This window comes from Alligator mississippiensis, chromosome 5 (assembly GCF_030867095.1).
Source record: "Alligator mississippiensis isolate rAllMis1 chromosome 5, rAllMis1, whole genome shotgun sequence".
Classification (NCBI taxonomy): Eukaryota; Metazoa; Chordata; order Crocodylia; family Alligatoridae; genus Alligator; species Alligator mississippiensis.
In genome coordinates, this window is record NC_081828.1 from 162,163,426 (window position 1) to 162,180,698 (window position 17,273).

The 17,273-nt window shown below is 40.5% G+C and overlaps 1 protein-coding gene across 2 annotated transcripts in view; it reads right to left on the bottom strand.

Moving 5' to 3' along the window:
* The window catches only part of HDAC9 (histone deacetylase 9), a 657,492-nt gene that overhangs the window by 295,892 nt on the left and 344,327 nt on the right, over positions 1-17,273 (bottom strand). The window contains exon 12 of one of the 2 annotated variants that reach the window (XM_059728942.1): positions 13,103-13,372. In XM_059728942.1, the coding sequence (XP_059584925.1) occupies positions 13,103-13,372 (270 nt within the window). Of the gene's footprint in view, positions 1-10,727; positions 13,373-17,273 lie in introns of those variants that run through there. The other variant, XM_059728941.1, reaches the window with a different exon arrangement.

Below are 17,273 nucleotides of genomic sequence, written 5' to 3' on the forward strand. Positions count from 1 at the left end.
CTCCTTCCCTTTCCATGTATTCTTTTACTTACTAATTATACGTTTAATTATTGTACCTGGAAAGTTCTTGTTTAACAATAATTCTAGCATTGTAAAAGGTGACAAAAATGGCAGGAATGTGAAAATCAATTGGTCTCTCATGCCAGCTAGTAGCTAGAAACAGCAGTGCTGGTAGATATACATATACATATAATATTATGGTACATTTAAAAATAAACAACAAGCCAAAATGTCTTTAATCCTGAAAATCTATCCCATCATCCTCTGAAAAATTTCAGTGGACATTTTTGTTCGTTCTTTCAATTACCTGTGGAATTGGCCAACAATTTTAGAATTTTGGGAACGAAAAGAAATTAAAACCCCGTAAAACTGTACATTTTTACCATCACTGATAAAGGAAGATTAATATATACAGTTGATGAAACTGCATCTTTAAACTGAAGCAGTGAGGCTATGAGTATGAGGAAAAGTTGCTACCAATTAGGAGGTATGATGAGACAGATTTTTCTGTTCAATTTTTCCAAAAGCAAGACACTCATTTCTGGTCTGACACTCATAGGAGGCGTCAGCTTTGGCACTACTTCCCATCCCCTACCTAATTCCACCCTCAGAAGCTTTTCTCTGGAAGCAAAACAAAATCTTTTCTACAGAGCTTGAGTGTGGGCAGAAGCTATAGCCTACCTTGCCACAGAAGTATTAATTTTCCACTCAGGAATCTATACTTAAGCTTGAGGCAGAATTAACAAGGGGTTCTCTTGCAAAACTTCCCTAAAGCATCTTGGTTTTGCTACTGTCACATGCCTTGTATTGCCTAAGGGGGAGAGGACCCAGAGCACTGTAATGGGCCTGATGCAACTGTGATAGTGTTCTTCATCACTGTCTTTTTTTGAGGAATGCTAAACCCTCAAAATTACCCTGTGACCTCCCACAATTGACTAGTAGGATGTTTAAAGCAGTCATTGGTGTTCTTTGTTTTACTAAGTCCATCTTTTATTTCTGTATGGTAAAATACTGTTGCCACCAATATTTAAATAAGAAGATCTTTCTAGATAAAATTCCCGTCCCCACAGTCTATATGAATCCTTTCACTGAGTACCATTTTCCAGCCTCAGGATCAGGCTCTCCAAAATGGCTGTCCTAACATAGAGCTGTTCCTCAAAGCTGATGTGCAGGTTGTTGTTCTTTGGGTCTCTTTGCAGCTAGGCTGTACTATGGTTTGTGGAGTGGGTGATGAGGTGGGTAACAGGAAATAGGTCTCCACTTGTCACAGGCTGGGTAAAGAATGAACACCTACTAAATAAGAAGCTTACATAAAAGGGTCTATAAATACCAGTTAAGAACAAGTTTCCTAGATCCCTCTCAGCAATGGAGTCCCAGAACTTTTGCTGGTGGATGAACTTCTGCTGTGCGCAGTTAAGTATGGTACATTTCCAGTCCTCCTCCATGATACCTGTTGGTATTGCTGATCAACAAGTATTTCTGTTGCATGTTCAAGAAGTTCCTGGAGGTAGAATGCAACCAGCCCTTTCTCTCGGACTATTCCTCAGTGTTGTAAGGACAAATGTTTCTCAATAGCCAAAACCCTCTTTGGAAGAGTACGTGCATGAGTATCTGGTGCCTCTTGAGTCGGGGCTTACATGTGCCCCCCCCGACACCAGTCAGCGATGGGGGTAGGGGTTTCCCTGGCAGCTGATCCTGCTGGTGGGGGGAGGAGGGGGGTCCCCTGCGGCTGATCTCAGTCACTTCCAGAAGCGGCGCAGTTGCTTTTGCTGGCGGCTCCGCTCCCTGGCCAGAGCTTGCGGGGCAGGCACTGGTGCTCCTGCCTGTCCCCCTGCCCACCAGCTAAACAGGGAGTGCAGCTGGACAGGGAGTGTACTGGCACTTTCAGGGGGTGCACGTGCACCCCAATGCACCCCCTACATGTCACCCCTGAGTATGTGGAAAAAACTCTAAGTCAAAACCTTATGAACAGTAGGCAAGTTTACACGTACAATTTAATACACAGAGCCTATTTACTGCACATTAAAGTGTCATGTAAAAAACCAGGCTATTATGTTAATATGAAGTAAAATAGGCTCCGGTCCATTAAGCATCACATAAAAATGTTCATTTGTGCTACTGCACATTAGGGCAGCCCAATGCGCATTCATTTAGTACCTCACATTGGAAGTACTAAATTTAATGTGCATTAGGAAAATCGCATTTGTAAATGTACTCAGTCTCTCTAATTCCTAGCTAAAATCAGTGCCTGGAAGAAAAGGCCTAGAAGTGATCCTAGTAAAGATAAAGGGGATAAAGGTGGTAAGATGGAAGAGCTATAAGAAACTTTTTTCCTTTATAATATGCCCAACTATTTTGTGCAGCTGCCCAAGTAAGTCAGTACACAGCATTCTCCAGTGATAATAACAAAATAATGAAGAACCAAGCCCCCCCCCCCCAAAAAACACAACTAAAAACCAAAAACCCCAAAAAACAGACTTATTTCCATCTGTGACAGGCTGGGAGACCTTGCTACCACAATCCCACTATTTTGACCTCCAGATTATTGCCACTCCAATCTAGGAGTAAAACTGAGTATTATAAAATTATTTCATTTTAGTAAAATGTAGCATGCTTTCTACTCAATAGAAAGTTCATAGTTTCACAAACATATCACCCTATGGCTTCCTGCAGAATAGAGACCAGTTCTAAATTTCTAGTTGTTTCTCTGTTTTTGTATTGAAAGCTCTTTGTGAAACAGGACCTAACTGAGAAATCATGCTTTTCCCCATGACCATGACCTCCTGTAGAAGCAACATCCCCATGAAACTGCAAACTAACAGTATGAGGTTTGTGAGCACAGAATTCATTCTCTCCAAATTATGTTCAATCTTTCACTCATTGTCATGCTCCTCAAGAATGAAATAACTAAAATAAACAAGGCCAGAAAAACTGATGATTATTTCTAGATAACTGAAGGGCATTCAGATAATATGGATCCAGATAAACATACTACTAGAAAGACATTCAGCAGTAGCTACCTTGTTTCCAGCACTAGACAGGCCTGAAAACAGTAAACTAAGCCCAAATCTTGCTGTTTTCAGCAGGCTTCAAAACAATTTGTCAAATGTAACCTATTGAATCCTATAGTTATAGTGCCTCACTACTATTCTTTACAACTAGTGCTTAGTTCATGTCGGTTTATGTTTTCAAGGGTTTCCTTTTTAAGGGCTAGAAACTTGAAAAAAAATTATGAATGCCAAGAGCCTCATTCATAGGGCATGAAGGGTATTTCTGTTTTCAAAGAGCTTATGCATGTTCATTTAGATTAAATGATGTAAATTAGTGGCACATGCAACATATATTCTCCCCTAGAAATGAACAGATTTGAATTACATCATCACCATATTCATGCTAGGTATGCAGTGCGGTCTTTCCCCTTCTACAAAAAATACCAAGGAAAATGCTTTGGGCTTCTAAGCATAGAGTTGGAAATTTCAGCAGATAAACTTACACAGGTAATTTTATTATTCCAAAGAAAACTATTCAGGTAGAGAGTAGAAGATGTATAAGCAGAGCTAGGTAAATGCTATAGGAACAAAATGACCAGGAGAACTGCAGGAACTGCCAATCAGTTATGAAGGCTTTCATAACTAACGCAGTGTTTCACATGTGCATGATTCCCTACAGCAGAGCTGTCCAACTGGCAAACCAGAGACAGCATGCAGCCCATGACTGCTTAATTTGTGGCCCCCAAACTCCCACCCAGTTGCCATTCCCCTCATACCACTGGCTGCATCAACAGCTAGGGTCTCCAGCTTCCCCTTCTTCCTCCATCTTCCATTCCTGCCTTCACCCAAGAAGGTGGACCAGGGTGGTGCAACCCACAACTCACTGGGTGTGCCCTCATGGCACAGGGCAGGAGGGGAGCATGCAGCTAAGGAATTGGGGGTGAAACTGGGTTGACAGTGCATAGCAGTGGGGCACCTGTGCAGCATGGGGCTTAGGAGACCACTGGCTCATGCTGGTGAGGCTGATGTGGCATGCAACCCCAGACCATTTAGAAACTGCCCAGCCTGCCCTATGCTAACCAAAAGATGGTCTTGCCAGGTGCTGTTTGCTGGTCTCTGTGAAAACAGTTGTCAGACTTGGCCTGGTTCATAACAGATAAATAAAGAACTCAACAGCAATTAATGTTCATGTTTCACTTCACTGCCATGTTCAGTAGATGCAGGCAGGCCTAGGAAAGTGGACTGAAGAGGGAATAACTAGCAATCTCATCCATGGTACCTTTTGGTCAGGGCAGAGCCTCTGTGCACAGCTCATTCTACCAATGCTTGAATAAAGAACTCCAGCTTGCAAACTTTTAAGCTTGTCACCCTTTTCAAGAGCAAATTGTACTTAAAAAAAAACGTACAGTACTGTATTCTTTTAGGAAGCAAGTACAAAAGGCAAGGAACAGCAGATGCCTCAAGCTTTCACTGGGGAAAGCGTTGGAGACTATGAGGAGCAAAGCTGAAGAGAAAAGCCTACTAGGAGATGGTTAACTCTACGAAGCCATACAAAGCATGCCCACAACACATGTCAAATGATGGCACTAAAAGAACAAGTGGCTGGCAGTCATAGAGCGCAAGTAGTGAAACTCCAGGAAACTAAACAAGAATAAAGAGGGAAAGTATTGTGGGCTCAGCTTTGCTGTCAGATGTGTAACACACACTTCCATGAACAGGTGTAAATTGCAATTGGCATTGTAAGAAATACAAGATGTGCAATATCCAGACCAGCTGGCTGCTGGTAGCAAAGCAGTGATCTTTGTAGTCCGAGTTGTTGGAAAAGTCCTTCAAGCTCCAAAAAACCTCCACTGGGGAGGCACAGACAAGACACCCTAAGTCTCTGTTCCCTCTAGATCCCCGTATTGGTCACTCTGCTACTGGTATTGTTGCAGGATTTTGGTAATATTCATAAACTCCTGTGCTGAGGAAACAGATGCAAAATTAACAGGAAGCCTCTCTGCTCCACTGGGGCACCAAAATACCCTGTGGTTTTAGACCTATAGGGCACATACCCATGAGTGTGCACATGCGGTTTGCAGAGCCGCAAAGCCACTTGAGGTGCCACAAACCGCACTCTGTGCACATGCACCTGTGCACCACACTGCTCATTAGCAGCATAGTGGTTTGTTTGGGATTTTTGACACTGGAAGAGCCCAGTGTCAAAAAAACTGCCACTAAAAAAAGTGGCAGGGTGTACATGGCAGCAGTGTGCGCCACCAGAAACCAGAGCCTAGTTGCCCAGAGTGTGCCCAGTATCACCACAGAGAATCCTGTTATATTCTCCTTTGCATGAGGTAGTTTTGGAAAACATTACTGTCTGGTTTGATTTCTCAAATGATTAAAAAAGGAAACTAAGCATGAAAGAGACATCAAGATTGATAGATGTATAAAAAGCAACACCGAGATTCTTCAAAGCAGGCAGGAGAGAACAGGGCTGGCACAGCTATATGAGGAAAACATCACAGTGTTTGTCTATCTGACACTGACCTTTCATTCGGTGCAACTGTGGAATATACTTAGATAAAAGCTTTTAAAGCTCTTGATTACCATTGATTCATGGCAATTGATCAGTTCCAGGAGGAAAGAGAGAAAACAAATAAATATAGTTTAAATGAACAGATTTTTTCAGTAAGATACTTTTTTCAGGAAAGACTTAAAATGCCAACTGAGAAAAGGGACTTAATAGCTGTAAACGTTCTTCTGACAAATTATTTTTTTATTTCAGTTCTATTTTATCCCCCTGCCTAGATATTTAGAAGAGATCCACAAGTATTGGAGGGTCACACCATTTTTAAAAAGCAAAGCCAGGAAGCTTGACACAGAGAATCATATCCTCAGAGCAAAGAAGATGGAAAGCCATCTTAAATAATCACATGGGGATCTCTCTTAAGAAGGAAAGTAGCAAGCCGTGTCCCACCCAGGCCTGGATCACACCACACCCATTCCTTCAGCTCTTAGAGTGGAAGGTGGCATGGCTAGAATATCTTGCATTCTAACAATTTCTGGATGCATAACGATGATTGTTAGAGCAGCATCAGAGGTTGAATTGGCCCCTGATTCTTTTGGCTTCATTCTCACTTCCTGCATAGCTCAGTCTGGCTCTTGCCTTGAAGGAAAGGAAACCCAGTTGAGCCAGTATGCATAGGAATGTTGCATCAATACGGTTCTGGTGGCCAGATGATTTCTTTAGAATGTAGTTAAACATTTCTGGTAGATTGCTACCTTTCTTGTTCTGAAAATGAACTCCACTGCTAAATCTCCAAACCAATCCCTACAGCCAAATAATGGTTCTGTGCCAACAGCTTAGCAGGCTTTAAAAGCAAATGTGGACTAGGGAGAAAGAGGTACTTTTGCTTGCTGCTAATGATATGTAAGTGATGATGAGTAGATCCAAATAACACACATTCACAGGATGAAGACAAGTGGTAGTGCCTGGTATCCAGTAGTGCTTCTATACTCCAAACAATTTACTTGACTGGAAAGATTATTTTCTTATCCCTCTTAGATCATCTGTGACAAGTTTTTATGGAATATTTTATTCACAGTTTTTATGGAATATATGAACATTTGAACTCTATAGAGTTGAGGATAGTTCCCTTTGAGTCTCAATGTGTTAATACTGAAGCCCAATCAGAACATTAAAAATGGTAGTGGTCAGGAGCAGATCAAAGTGGGGTGCATTGGTGCACTTGCACCCTCTCCCCTTCCCTCCCACCCCTCCACCCTTTGACTTCTTCTCCACCCAAACTTTAAAACCAACTGCTTAAGAAGGGCAGCAGCATTTCTATGCAGAAAGCAGCGAGGGAGTCACTTGACTTCATAGCTCTTTATAGTCTACTTGATTCCTTCTAAACTCTTCATTCCAGAGGTGTTAACAACCCTCCCTCCTTTTTTAATGGTGCTGATGATCCACTGATAAACTATCCTTTCTTCTGCAATTCTGCTTTCCCTTTTGCTCTCTGCTTTCCTGGTCAAATAGCTCTTATATAACAGCTCTGCAGACTGTTTTTAACTCTAGCTAAAAAAAATAACCCAGGTATGGAAATACCTTTCAGTGAAGAATTGGATGAACTGTTGAGATGCTAAAGGTTTGTTTGTGTTTTATGACACTAAAAAGACATACTTTTAATCTAATGATTATAGGATTAAAGAAACAGCATCTTTTGAGTATTTCTTGCCTAGCTGGTTCCATTTTCATACATGATACAGAAAATTAATCCATTTTCAATGGAGTTGCATTTGTTTTTGCTCTGAATGTAAACTCAGTAGTACACTCCAAAGCCCCTAGCATGTTAGTAAAGTTTCTAGTTTCTTTTTACCTGGAGAAAACTGTGTTGTGTTTTGCTGTGATGCACTGTGCACCCCCCTTTTCAAAACTGTAGGTCTGCCCATGGTACTGGTGTTAACTGCTTCTTCTCACATTGTATTAACTGATGCTCCTACTTACTCTAGTTTGAGTTTGAGCCTATAGGTGAACTCTCAACTCTTTACCCTGACTCTCTTAAGAAGGCTAATCTTATACATTTATACAGTGCCCATTATTAGGGGACCCTCTTCTTTAGTGGGCCTTCTACACTTCTGGCTTATAGACAGCAAAATGCCCTTTACAGAGCCCTATCTATACAATGTATTTTATTGATTAGCGTTCCTTAAAAATGAAACCATTCAATTTTGCATTATAGCACAGAAAAAAGCGGCAGCAGCCAAATACTGAAGTAAGAAAGCAGGACTAAGACTAGGGACAGGCATTACACACCATCCGGTTTAAGTGATCAGAAATTGGTTTAAACCTGTAACGGAACAGATGTTCAGTGCACATAAACCAGTTGGAAAATAGCTGAAACCGGTTTGAGATCAACCTGGTTGAATGTAGCATCAGACTTAACTGATTTGGCTCAAACCGGTTTGTGCAATGTCTGTCCCAAACCCTTGCTGGTTTAAATTAAACCAGACTCCCTCAGCATCCCGGCATGCTCTCTGGGCTGGGCGGGGCTCTCTGCTCCACAGCAGAGCTGGCCCCTCTCCTTTGCTCCCTGGCTGGAGCTCGGCAGAGACTGCAGGCATCTGACTGGCTTCTCTGCTCCCCCCCCAACACTTGTTGCTAAGCAGCGATTCCCCATCTCCTCTGCCTTACACAGACACCTCTCAGCGTTGGCTAGCAGACCACATGCTGGCTACAGTCCATACTGTCATAGACAGGACAAAGGCAGAATCAAATGGTAGCTGGTAATGTCCCTCTGTTGTTTTCTTAATGGGGTGATAAACACTGTGTTATCAATTCCCTGCTGGGCTGGTCAGAAGGTGGCAGGGTACCTCCCTAATCAGAGTGTCTTGCTGGGCCCTGGCCATGGCCCCCTCAGCTCAGCTCTGTGGAAGGCAAGGGAGGGCTTCTCCCCCACTTCCTCCCCCCCCCCAGCTTCTCTTCAGCCACTGCAGAGTTGTGCCTGCATTTCTGGGATGTCTGTGCAGTTACAAACTGATTAGACTAACACGCAAAGATTGAATCAATTTAGGCTCAGGCCTTTTGAATATCTGTCTCTACCCTAAAAGTAAATGTGTGCCTACACTTATTGTGATAGAGCAGCACAGACAGGGACACTCAAGAAATACTGGAAGAATCAGGCAAGTATCTTGGCCATGCACTTAGGTTTGAGAGACTTTAAATAAAAGGCAACAGAAAAATTAAGTCAGGCTAAGAGACAGTTCGAAGATGAAAGACCCCGTGGCAGACTCATCAAATACACTGATGGTCAATGAGACTAGACATTAATTCAGAAGATAATTTTACCTATGATGATTATCTGACTTAGGAAGAATTTTGTGCATAATTATCTACAGGAGGATCCTTCATCAAGAAAAATGAGGTAGTTAAACAGCACTACCACCCAGTTGATGGGAATTGTATAAGGAAGTCAGAAACTAAACAAATAAATGGAAAGCAAACAAGTGCCCCCTTGAGTGGCTCTAAATGGGACAGGCAGGTATGAAGACCGAAAACATTTACTAAATTAATTCTGCTGATTTAATTCTTGCTGCAAATTTTGCAAAGAAAGAAAAATATTTATATTTTTGGCTCAGTGTTTGGGAATAACTCTTACAAAATATTTACCTCAGAAAGCCAGTGAAGATAAAAACAGGGTATGCCTTGATTAATTGCCATGGAGTAAATCTTAGGGGATATGATGAGGAGGAGGTGAATGATGAAGGTGTGTGAATGACTTATTGAATGATAAAGATGAGTGTCAGCGCTGCTTCCTGGCTACTGAGATTCAGACTTCAATACTATATTTTTATGCCAAAAGATGAACAAATACTAAACTTATAAAAACTATATTTTAGCACCACGTGTTTCTTAGTTTACTTTTCCTCAGAGTACATGAGTTTTATCAAGCATTTTTTTTCTAATTTAGAAGGAACTGCTCCCCAATTAATCCCTATGCAGACTTTTTTTGACAGCAGGGTGAAACAGGCCTTATTACCAAGAAGGCCTTATTACTCATTATCTTCAGGAAAAAAATAAGATGTATTTTTAATTAGAATACAATTTTGTGTTTCTCTACATCTAGTCTGGATACCTGAAATAAAAACTCTTTTAACTAAATCTTCAAAAGAGGAAAAATCAAACTCTTAAAAATACTTAAAGCTGTTATTTGACTACTTTTGTGATCATTTAAACAAAAGGCTTCAGATTTTTAAAAAGTATATATCAACTGCTTACTTACAGACTCCAGATTATAAATAGATGCTGTTCTATTGGTAGTAAGTTACAACAGTATTGATAATGCAAGTTGAACTCTTAACTATTGCAAGGTAAGACTTTTAGCTCTATTTTTTAGTTAGTGGTTATTTTTAGTATATCATCCATATCAGTCAAATAAATGGTTAGAAAATTTAAACTAATTATGCTTTGTTTATGAAAACTCATACCTATCCATTTTAGTGTAAGCAGTAGTGGAAGTGAAACAGCTGACATTCAATTTGAAGGAAGAGTTAGAGCTGACAGATAATGCAGCTAAGAATTATTTTCAACTTTCCCTTCACTTCTACCTGTACTAGTAAATCCAAAACACTGAAATGAAAATCTGAACTAAAGTTTAGGAAAGCATAGCTGTTCATTAAGCATTTAAGCATATGTTTAAGCAAATACTTAAGTGCTCTTCTGAAGTTGGAGTTTGGGGGTGGGGTGAAGGGTAGGTGAGATGCAAACCTCTAACAGGCTTCAAGTCTGTAAAGTTCCCAGAATGCATTTATAGGTTAACCCCAGTTTTACAAAAGTCTCAAGAGCCTTGTGAAACTTTCATGAAATCATAAATATTGGAAACGAGAAGGAAATTTTTTTCAACGTGGCCAAATTTGGGATAATTAGGAGTTAGAAAATTGGGATTTACCTGTACTTTATCTGTCCAGGATGGTATCATTTATGATCGTGCATTCAAGACAAATGCCATGATGGGAAAATGAGCATGCATAGTTATTATTTCCATTTGTTTTACAGTTTTCAATGGCTGAAATAGGATCAAACAAGAGACCAAAAATAGACTTTGTGTAATCATTCTAAAAATAGTGCAATAAAAAACCTTGCCCCTAAAAGCTTTAATTATTTCAACAATGCGTAGCAAGCACATTTGGTTATACAAAAGAGAAAGCACCAACTAAATTATTAACTCTACACAAAGTCAAATATCTGAAAGGGGATCTTTTAAAAAAAAACTTTATTTGAGAAAGGAATAGACTTATATCAGAAGGCAAAAAAGGGAACATACAAACAGAATATATTTACATCAGAAAACAAGAGATCACCTTCATGGGAGTAAATTATAATAAATACAGTAGATTTAAGAGACAATTATCAACTAGAAATATGGTGGTTTAAACCCAGTTTTCCTTTTCACTGGTTCCAGGTAGTTTCTTGATTAAATTGAGAGGCTATCAAATTTGAATATAATTAAAGTCCACTGGCTGTACTGGGGTAACTTTCTCCTGAACAATATTATAAAAATATCTCCTATGGTGTGTGGTTACATGCGTCTTTGATCGTGTACAAAAGTCTGCTCAACTACAAGTTCTTCCCCAAATAAAATGTATTTTAAAAGATGCACTATCCCTTTTTGGCAACACTAAAATTAGGCTTTTCAAGCAATGAAACACATGATGGAAAAATACACATTTTTACCTTTATCTGTTTCATATTTTTCTGTTTCATATTTTTGAATGTACATGCTACTTTATCTCCTCTTTCTGTGTAAGAGGGAGAGAGATTTATTTCTATTCTTAATATATTATGCAAAACACATTTCTGTTATCAAAGCTGATGGCAAGGTTTCAGGAGGCCTTTTCTTGTTTTAGCAGCTATTTAGTTATTTGAATTATTTGGAGATATTTTAAGAAAAAGGATAATGTATCTTTAGAAGTTGCAACATTTTATAAGAGACTGATAATATTAAAGCAAAATGTAAACATGACATGCTAATAATATATATTAGAACAACTTCTACATTTGGCAAAACAGCTATCTCTTTTGAAACAGGATACTGTACCTCAAAATACCTTAGTTTTAGAAATATAAATATTTTTAATAGAAAAAAAAACTGACAAGGATTCCAGGTCAGTTTTGGATTATCCATATTAAAGGGGTCTTAATACAATGAATCTTTAACTAGTTTAACAAAAGTAAACCTATAAAACAAGGTAAACATATCAGAAGGGAATATGAAGGAAATGTTTCACTGAAAAGCTTCCTTAACAATTTCCCTACTCGCTTTGTTATTTTCTTTGACAATAAATCAATTCATAGACTGCCCTTTAAAAACAGAGAGTAGAACACTATCCACCCCAAACTCCCCACCCCCCTTTACATTCCTCTGTACATGAATCACTTGGGCTTCCTGTTTCCATAAGGCATTTCCTGTTTCACCCGTACAGAATCACTTTTCTGCAGGAGAACAGCAGGGACCTGACAAGGATTGACTTAAATAAACAGTGCCTTCTTTTGCATTCAGAGCTACTCTGATTTTACAGCAACAAAGGGCACCGTCTTTCTGAAGGTATGCACTGTACAAATGCATTTATTTTTTTAGCAACTTATAAAATACTCTGTAGTAATTTGATTTTCCTTTTGCCAGGTTGGCATCTTACACAGTTAGTCATTATTCAGAATGACAATGAAACCCTAGTGATAAAAATTATATAATTTTGTAAGATTAATCTTTATTTAAAAAAATAAACATGAGATTGGATATCAGATAATAATGATAGTTCTGGGGTTTTTTGTCTCCTGCATTTTCAGATATACCCAAGTATCTGTTTGGAACGTAATGCTGGCTATCATTCCGTGCCATCATTCCGATATTTGCATCTGCTTCATTTGAGGACCTCTTTGTCAATAGTATCATCAAATAAGACAAAAAGAAAAATAAACTTAGCAGTGCAAAAGGGAAACAATCTGATTTTTAAATAATTCCATGCCTTGCCTTGCATCTTTACATCCACCTTATATTTCTATTATCTTCTAAATCATACTTTGTACACAAACCTAGGACTACTGGTATTGTAGCCAGTACCTGTCTAATGGGGAAAAATACCCTACTCTTAACAGTGTTCAAGACTACAGTATGATACATTATATACAGAATTGTGAAAGCAAAAGTCGCGACATGTCAGAAGAATTCAGAAACAGAAAGACTGAGTGAACGTTTCATTGATCAGATCTGGAAACTGATTCCAACAATCACTGATCTCAGCAAACTAGTTAATATAACGAGTTTCATTTCATTACAACTAACTGATGTAAGAGAGTTCAGGGCTAATACAAATCCTATTTATTATGCAAAGATTCACATAGCATAATTGAGTGCAACAGGTATTTTTTTAATCAGTGGCCTCAGTATGAGTTTGACTATGTTTTAAGTGTGCATAAAAACACATCCACCTTTGATTCTTCAAATGATAAAATGAGATTAGCTAGAGCTGTGAACTGAAAGAAAATTTCTTATCAAGGCCTAAAAATGTATATATGACATTCAGATAATAACCTTAATTACAAATCCTGGAGCTAAATCTTTGCCTATTACCTGTTGCATAAAAGCAGCTTGCTCCCCAGATTCCATTTGCTGGGTTTGAATATCGTCATCACTGTCCAGTGGTTCTTCTTTCACTTTCACAGCCCCCACCTGCTGTCCTATTCTGTCATCCACACAAATACTGCTGCTGTCATCCCTAATGCTGTTACCACTAGAGGGAGCTCTTTCTTCCTGCATTACAGGATCTCCATGAAGCTCCTCTTCAGCTTCTTCTAGTTGACTGCCAGGCTGCTTTAGCTGTTCAATTGATTTAGAGAGCATCTGAAAAAGAGGAACAAATAAACCTTACTGTTAGTATCTCTCTGCAGATGCAAAATGTTAAAGATTATTATATTTTGTACTAACAAAGTCACAACGTCACCAAAAGAACTAGTTAAACCATGCAACTTCCCAGCAGGAATTTATCAGACAAGTGTTATAAAAATGTTAGTTACTCAAGAATAGGGTCGATATTTTTGTTCTGGATATAGAAAATGGCCTGTACAATATGGCATAGCACAATTTTAAATCAGCAAATAATACTCAGTACTATAACAAGCTATTTAAATGCATGTCAATGACTACTTACATAGCTGTTTTACAAAAAGGGATATTTCTCTTTATAAATGCTTAGCATATAAATACATGGACTTTAGGTCAGCATATGAGTCATAACATAGAAAATTAATATAATTCTACACCTAGATATATAAACACAGAAGAAATTAATAAAAAGTAGGTTTTTTCCCCAAAACTTCCTTTTTTCTGCATCAAAACAATCTTCTAAAGAATGAGCCAAAAATCAAACAAAGAAAAGAGATTATTTCCTATTGTTTGTTAATTCCATAAGAAGTAACCACATCTAAATTGCCATACTCTACAATGAAAACTAAACAGTATACCACAACAAAACGTTCTGTGTGGTATGCAAAAAGTAAAAGTAGATCCTGACGCAGGATCCCCACCAAAAGAAAGGTCTACTAAAAGGGAAGATGAAGCAGAACCAGAAAACATCAACCAGGCCAAAGGGAGTCAGAAGTAGAACACTGCACTGGCCAGCAGGTGGAGCATGGCTGGGATGCAAACTGAAGCGACACATCCTTTCTATACATCTCACATGGATTACCTGCTGAAATTAAAGGCAAGCCTTTCAGCAGGAACTCTATATCACAGGTGTACAAGGAAATACTGCTTCTATCTGCTGTGTAAATGACAGCAGTGGCAAAAAAGGCATCTATACACGTGCTCTGCAGGAGGGTGGGAGCTTTAATCAGAGCGGTTCTGATGGCTGCTCCACCAAGTACAGCAGCATCATATGTATTCAACATTTTATACTTCAAAATGGCAGCGGGGGCACTTTAAAGCTTTTTTGATGAATTTTAGTTAAAGTGCCCCATCACCATTTTGAAATGTGGGGACATTGAATACACCTGATGTGGAAACTGCTAAAGCGTGCCAATTAATTAAGTCAGCTCCGATGCGTGCTAATTAGCATGTGTCACAGCAGAGGTCCATCACGTGTATAGATATTCAAAAGGCCTTGCTCTTGGAGAGATATAATTTCATACATCCTTGAATAAGTCTCCTGGAACTACACCTTCAACTTGCTAAATGTGATGCAACTTATCCTACTGACTTCAAGTGAAGAACAGTTGCTAGGATCAGGCCAATGACATGCTGATGGACATGAAGTGTTCCATCATGGCAGTAGAATCATGCCTTGAGGGAAAACTATAGTCTTTCAAACTGAGTTTTAGCCACCTGAGGTTCAGTCTGCAGTCTGAGGCCGTGTGTAGACGAAAAGAGAGGCGTGTGTGTACGAACCTTTCAAGCAGGCTAAATGCTTTTGCACTGCTTTAGTGGTGTCTGTGTTTGCACACCTCAGCGGTGTATCGTGTACTAATTCCAGCCACTGTAGGAAATTTGGTGGTGTAATGTGCCTTAAATGACTTGGGGTGCAGCAAACTAAAAGTCCTTCGAGTAGTTTTAGTTTGCTGCTCCTACAGCCGTGGAGGGAAGCACCGGGGCTCCATACAGTTCCACGGCTCTGCAGGAATCCCTGCAGGCAGCCTGACAGCAGCCGAGGAGCAGGCTCTGCCCAAGAAAAGCAGCCAGTCTGATCTTTTTTCCCCCCCCCCCACCCCTGGAGCCTGCCTGCCTGCTTGACCTGTGCGGGGGCCCAGCACTTCCCTCCACAGCTGTAGTGCCCCCCAGGACTGCCCAAGATGGGTGCCTGCGGGTGGGTGCTACCGGGGGGGGGGGGCAGTTGCTGCAGAGGGAAGCATCAGTCCCTCCCTGCAGCCCAGGGACCGCTCTGCCCACCAGCAACCTGCCCTCTCCTCCCTGCCAGAGAGGCAGGTAAGTCAGTGGGGTGTGTGCATGACACAGGGGTTTAAATCATCCCTATACTGAAGCCATGTTTTTAAAAACCCACTGCTTCAATTTAGGGCCCCCGTTTCATCTACACATGCCCTGAGGTGCTGGATTTTGTAAAGGAAGTTTTAGGCATTATGTGTGAATTAGAGTCATGTCCTTATTTGGTGATGGGGAAGTACCGTGCTTATTTAGGGGAGATTATTAGGGGACTATTAACATCTCCCCCTTCAAGATTGCAGCGAGCCAACATCCTATAAAGGATTTTACACCAGGACTGTCCTTTCTTGAAGGAAATATCTTTGGTAAAATCGTGATAACAGAATTTGGTTATGAAAAAGACTGCTATGGTTTTGTGGATTAATGATCTTTTTGGACTGGATAAATATCAAAATGTTAACCTGCCTTTAATTCCGTCAACCTAAGTTTTGTTTTTTTCAAATTCTAGGAAGAATGGACAGAAGAACCAATGCCCCCCTTAAAGCTGCAACTGAAAAATAAGCCTTTTCCACTTTGTCTTATTCTGCATGATCAAGCCCAGAACTGGGGCACTGAAGATAAACCTGGGGCACCACCCCAATACCACTCTCAAGCTGTCTGGTTCCTAAGATCTCAGAAGCGGTTGTGGAGAAGCGGAGAGGACATCCATAGATTCATAGATGTTAGGGTCGGAAGGGACCTCAATAGATCATCGAGTCCGACCCCCTGCATAAGCAGGAAAGAGTGCTGGGTCTAGATGACCCCAGCTAGATGTTCATCTAACCTCCTCTTGAAGACCCCCAGGGTAGGGGAGAGCACCACCTCCCTTGGGAGCCCGTTCCAGACCTCGGCCACTCGAACTGTGAAGAAGTTCTTCCTAATGTCCAATCTAAATCTGCTCTCTGCTAGCTTGTGGCCATTATTTCTTGTAACCCCCGGGGGCGCCTTGGTGAATAAATACTCACCAATTCCCTTCTGTGCCCCCGTGATGAACTTATAGGCAGCCACAAGGTCGCCTCTCAATCTTCTCTTTTGGAGGCTGAAAAGGTCCAGTTTCTCTAGTCTCTTCTCATAGGGCTTGGTCTGTAGGCCCTTAACCATACGAGTGGCCCTTCTCTGGACCCTCTCCAGGTTATCCGCATCCTTCTTGAAGTGTGGCACCCAGAATTGCACGCAGTACTCCAACTGCGGTCTGACCAGAAGCATCCTCAGCACCATATTTCTAGGTTTAGAGTGTGTGGAGTGGGAGTAGGTTGAAGAGGCCTGTTTTCTGGCAGCAATCAGGAGAGTAGCAAGGAGCCAGAGTAAACATAGTCGAAGCATATTCCAAGAGCCTCCTATGTATGTAGAAGTCACTTAAGGGGATGTGGGTTTTCCTACACGTGTCAGAAATCACAAGGGATACTTAATGAAATGTTGAGGTTCAGCACTAACATGACCATGATGCCCATCTGTTATTCCAGAACAATGGAAAAGTTATGTGGGTTATATGAATAAATCAGGTACTATGTTGTCTATCTCCCTCCCCCAAAAACATGCAGACACAAAGGGTAGGCTGAGTCCAGGGAGACTAAGGACGCAGACAGAAAAGTCGCTCCCTGCTGCAACTCATAGTGCTTTGCAGGAAGTGCTTTGCTCCTTTCACCACTCCCATTCTGAAAAGAGCAACAGGCTGGTTGTTCCACAGACACAAGTAACAGAACGCATTCTGTTTTGGAGCATGATCATTTAAACCCACATATAATGAAGGTTCAGATTTTTGTGGGACTGGGCCCTTGTTAAAGCGGTCTACAGACATGCACTTCTATTTGGGTCACAGCTGTAGACAACT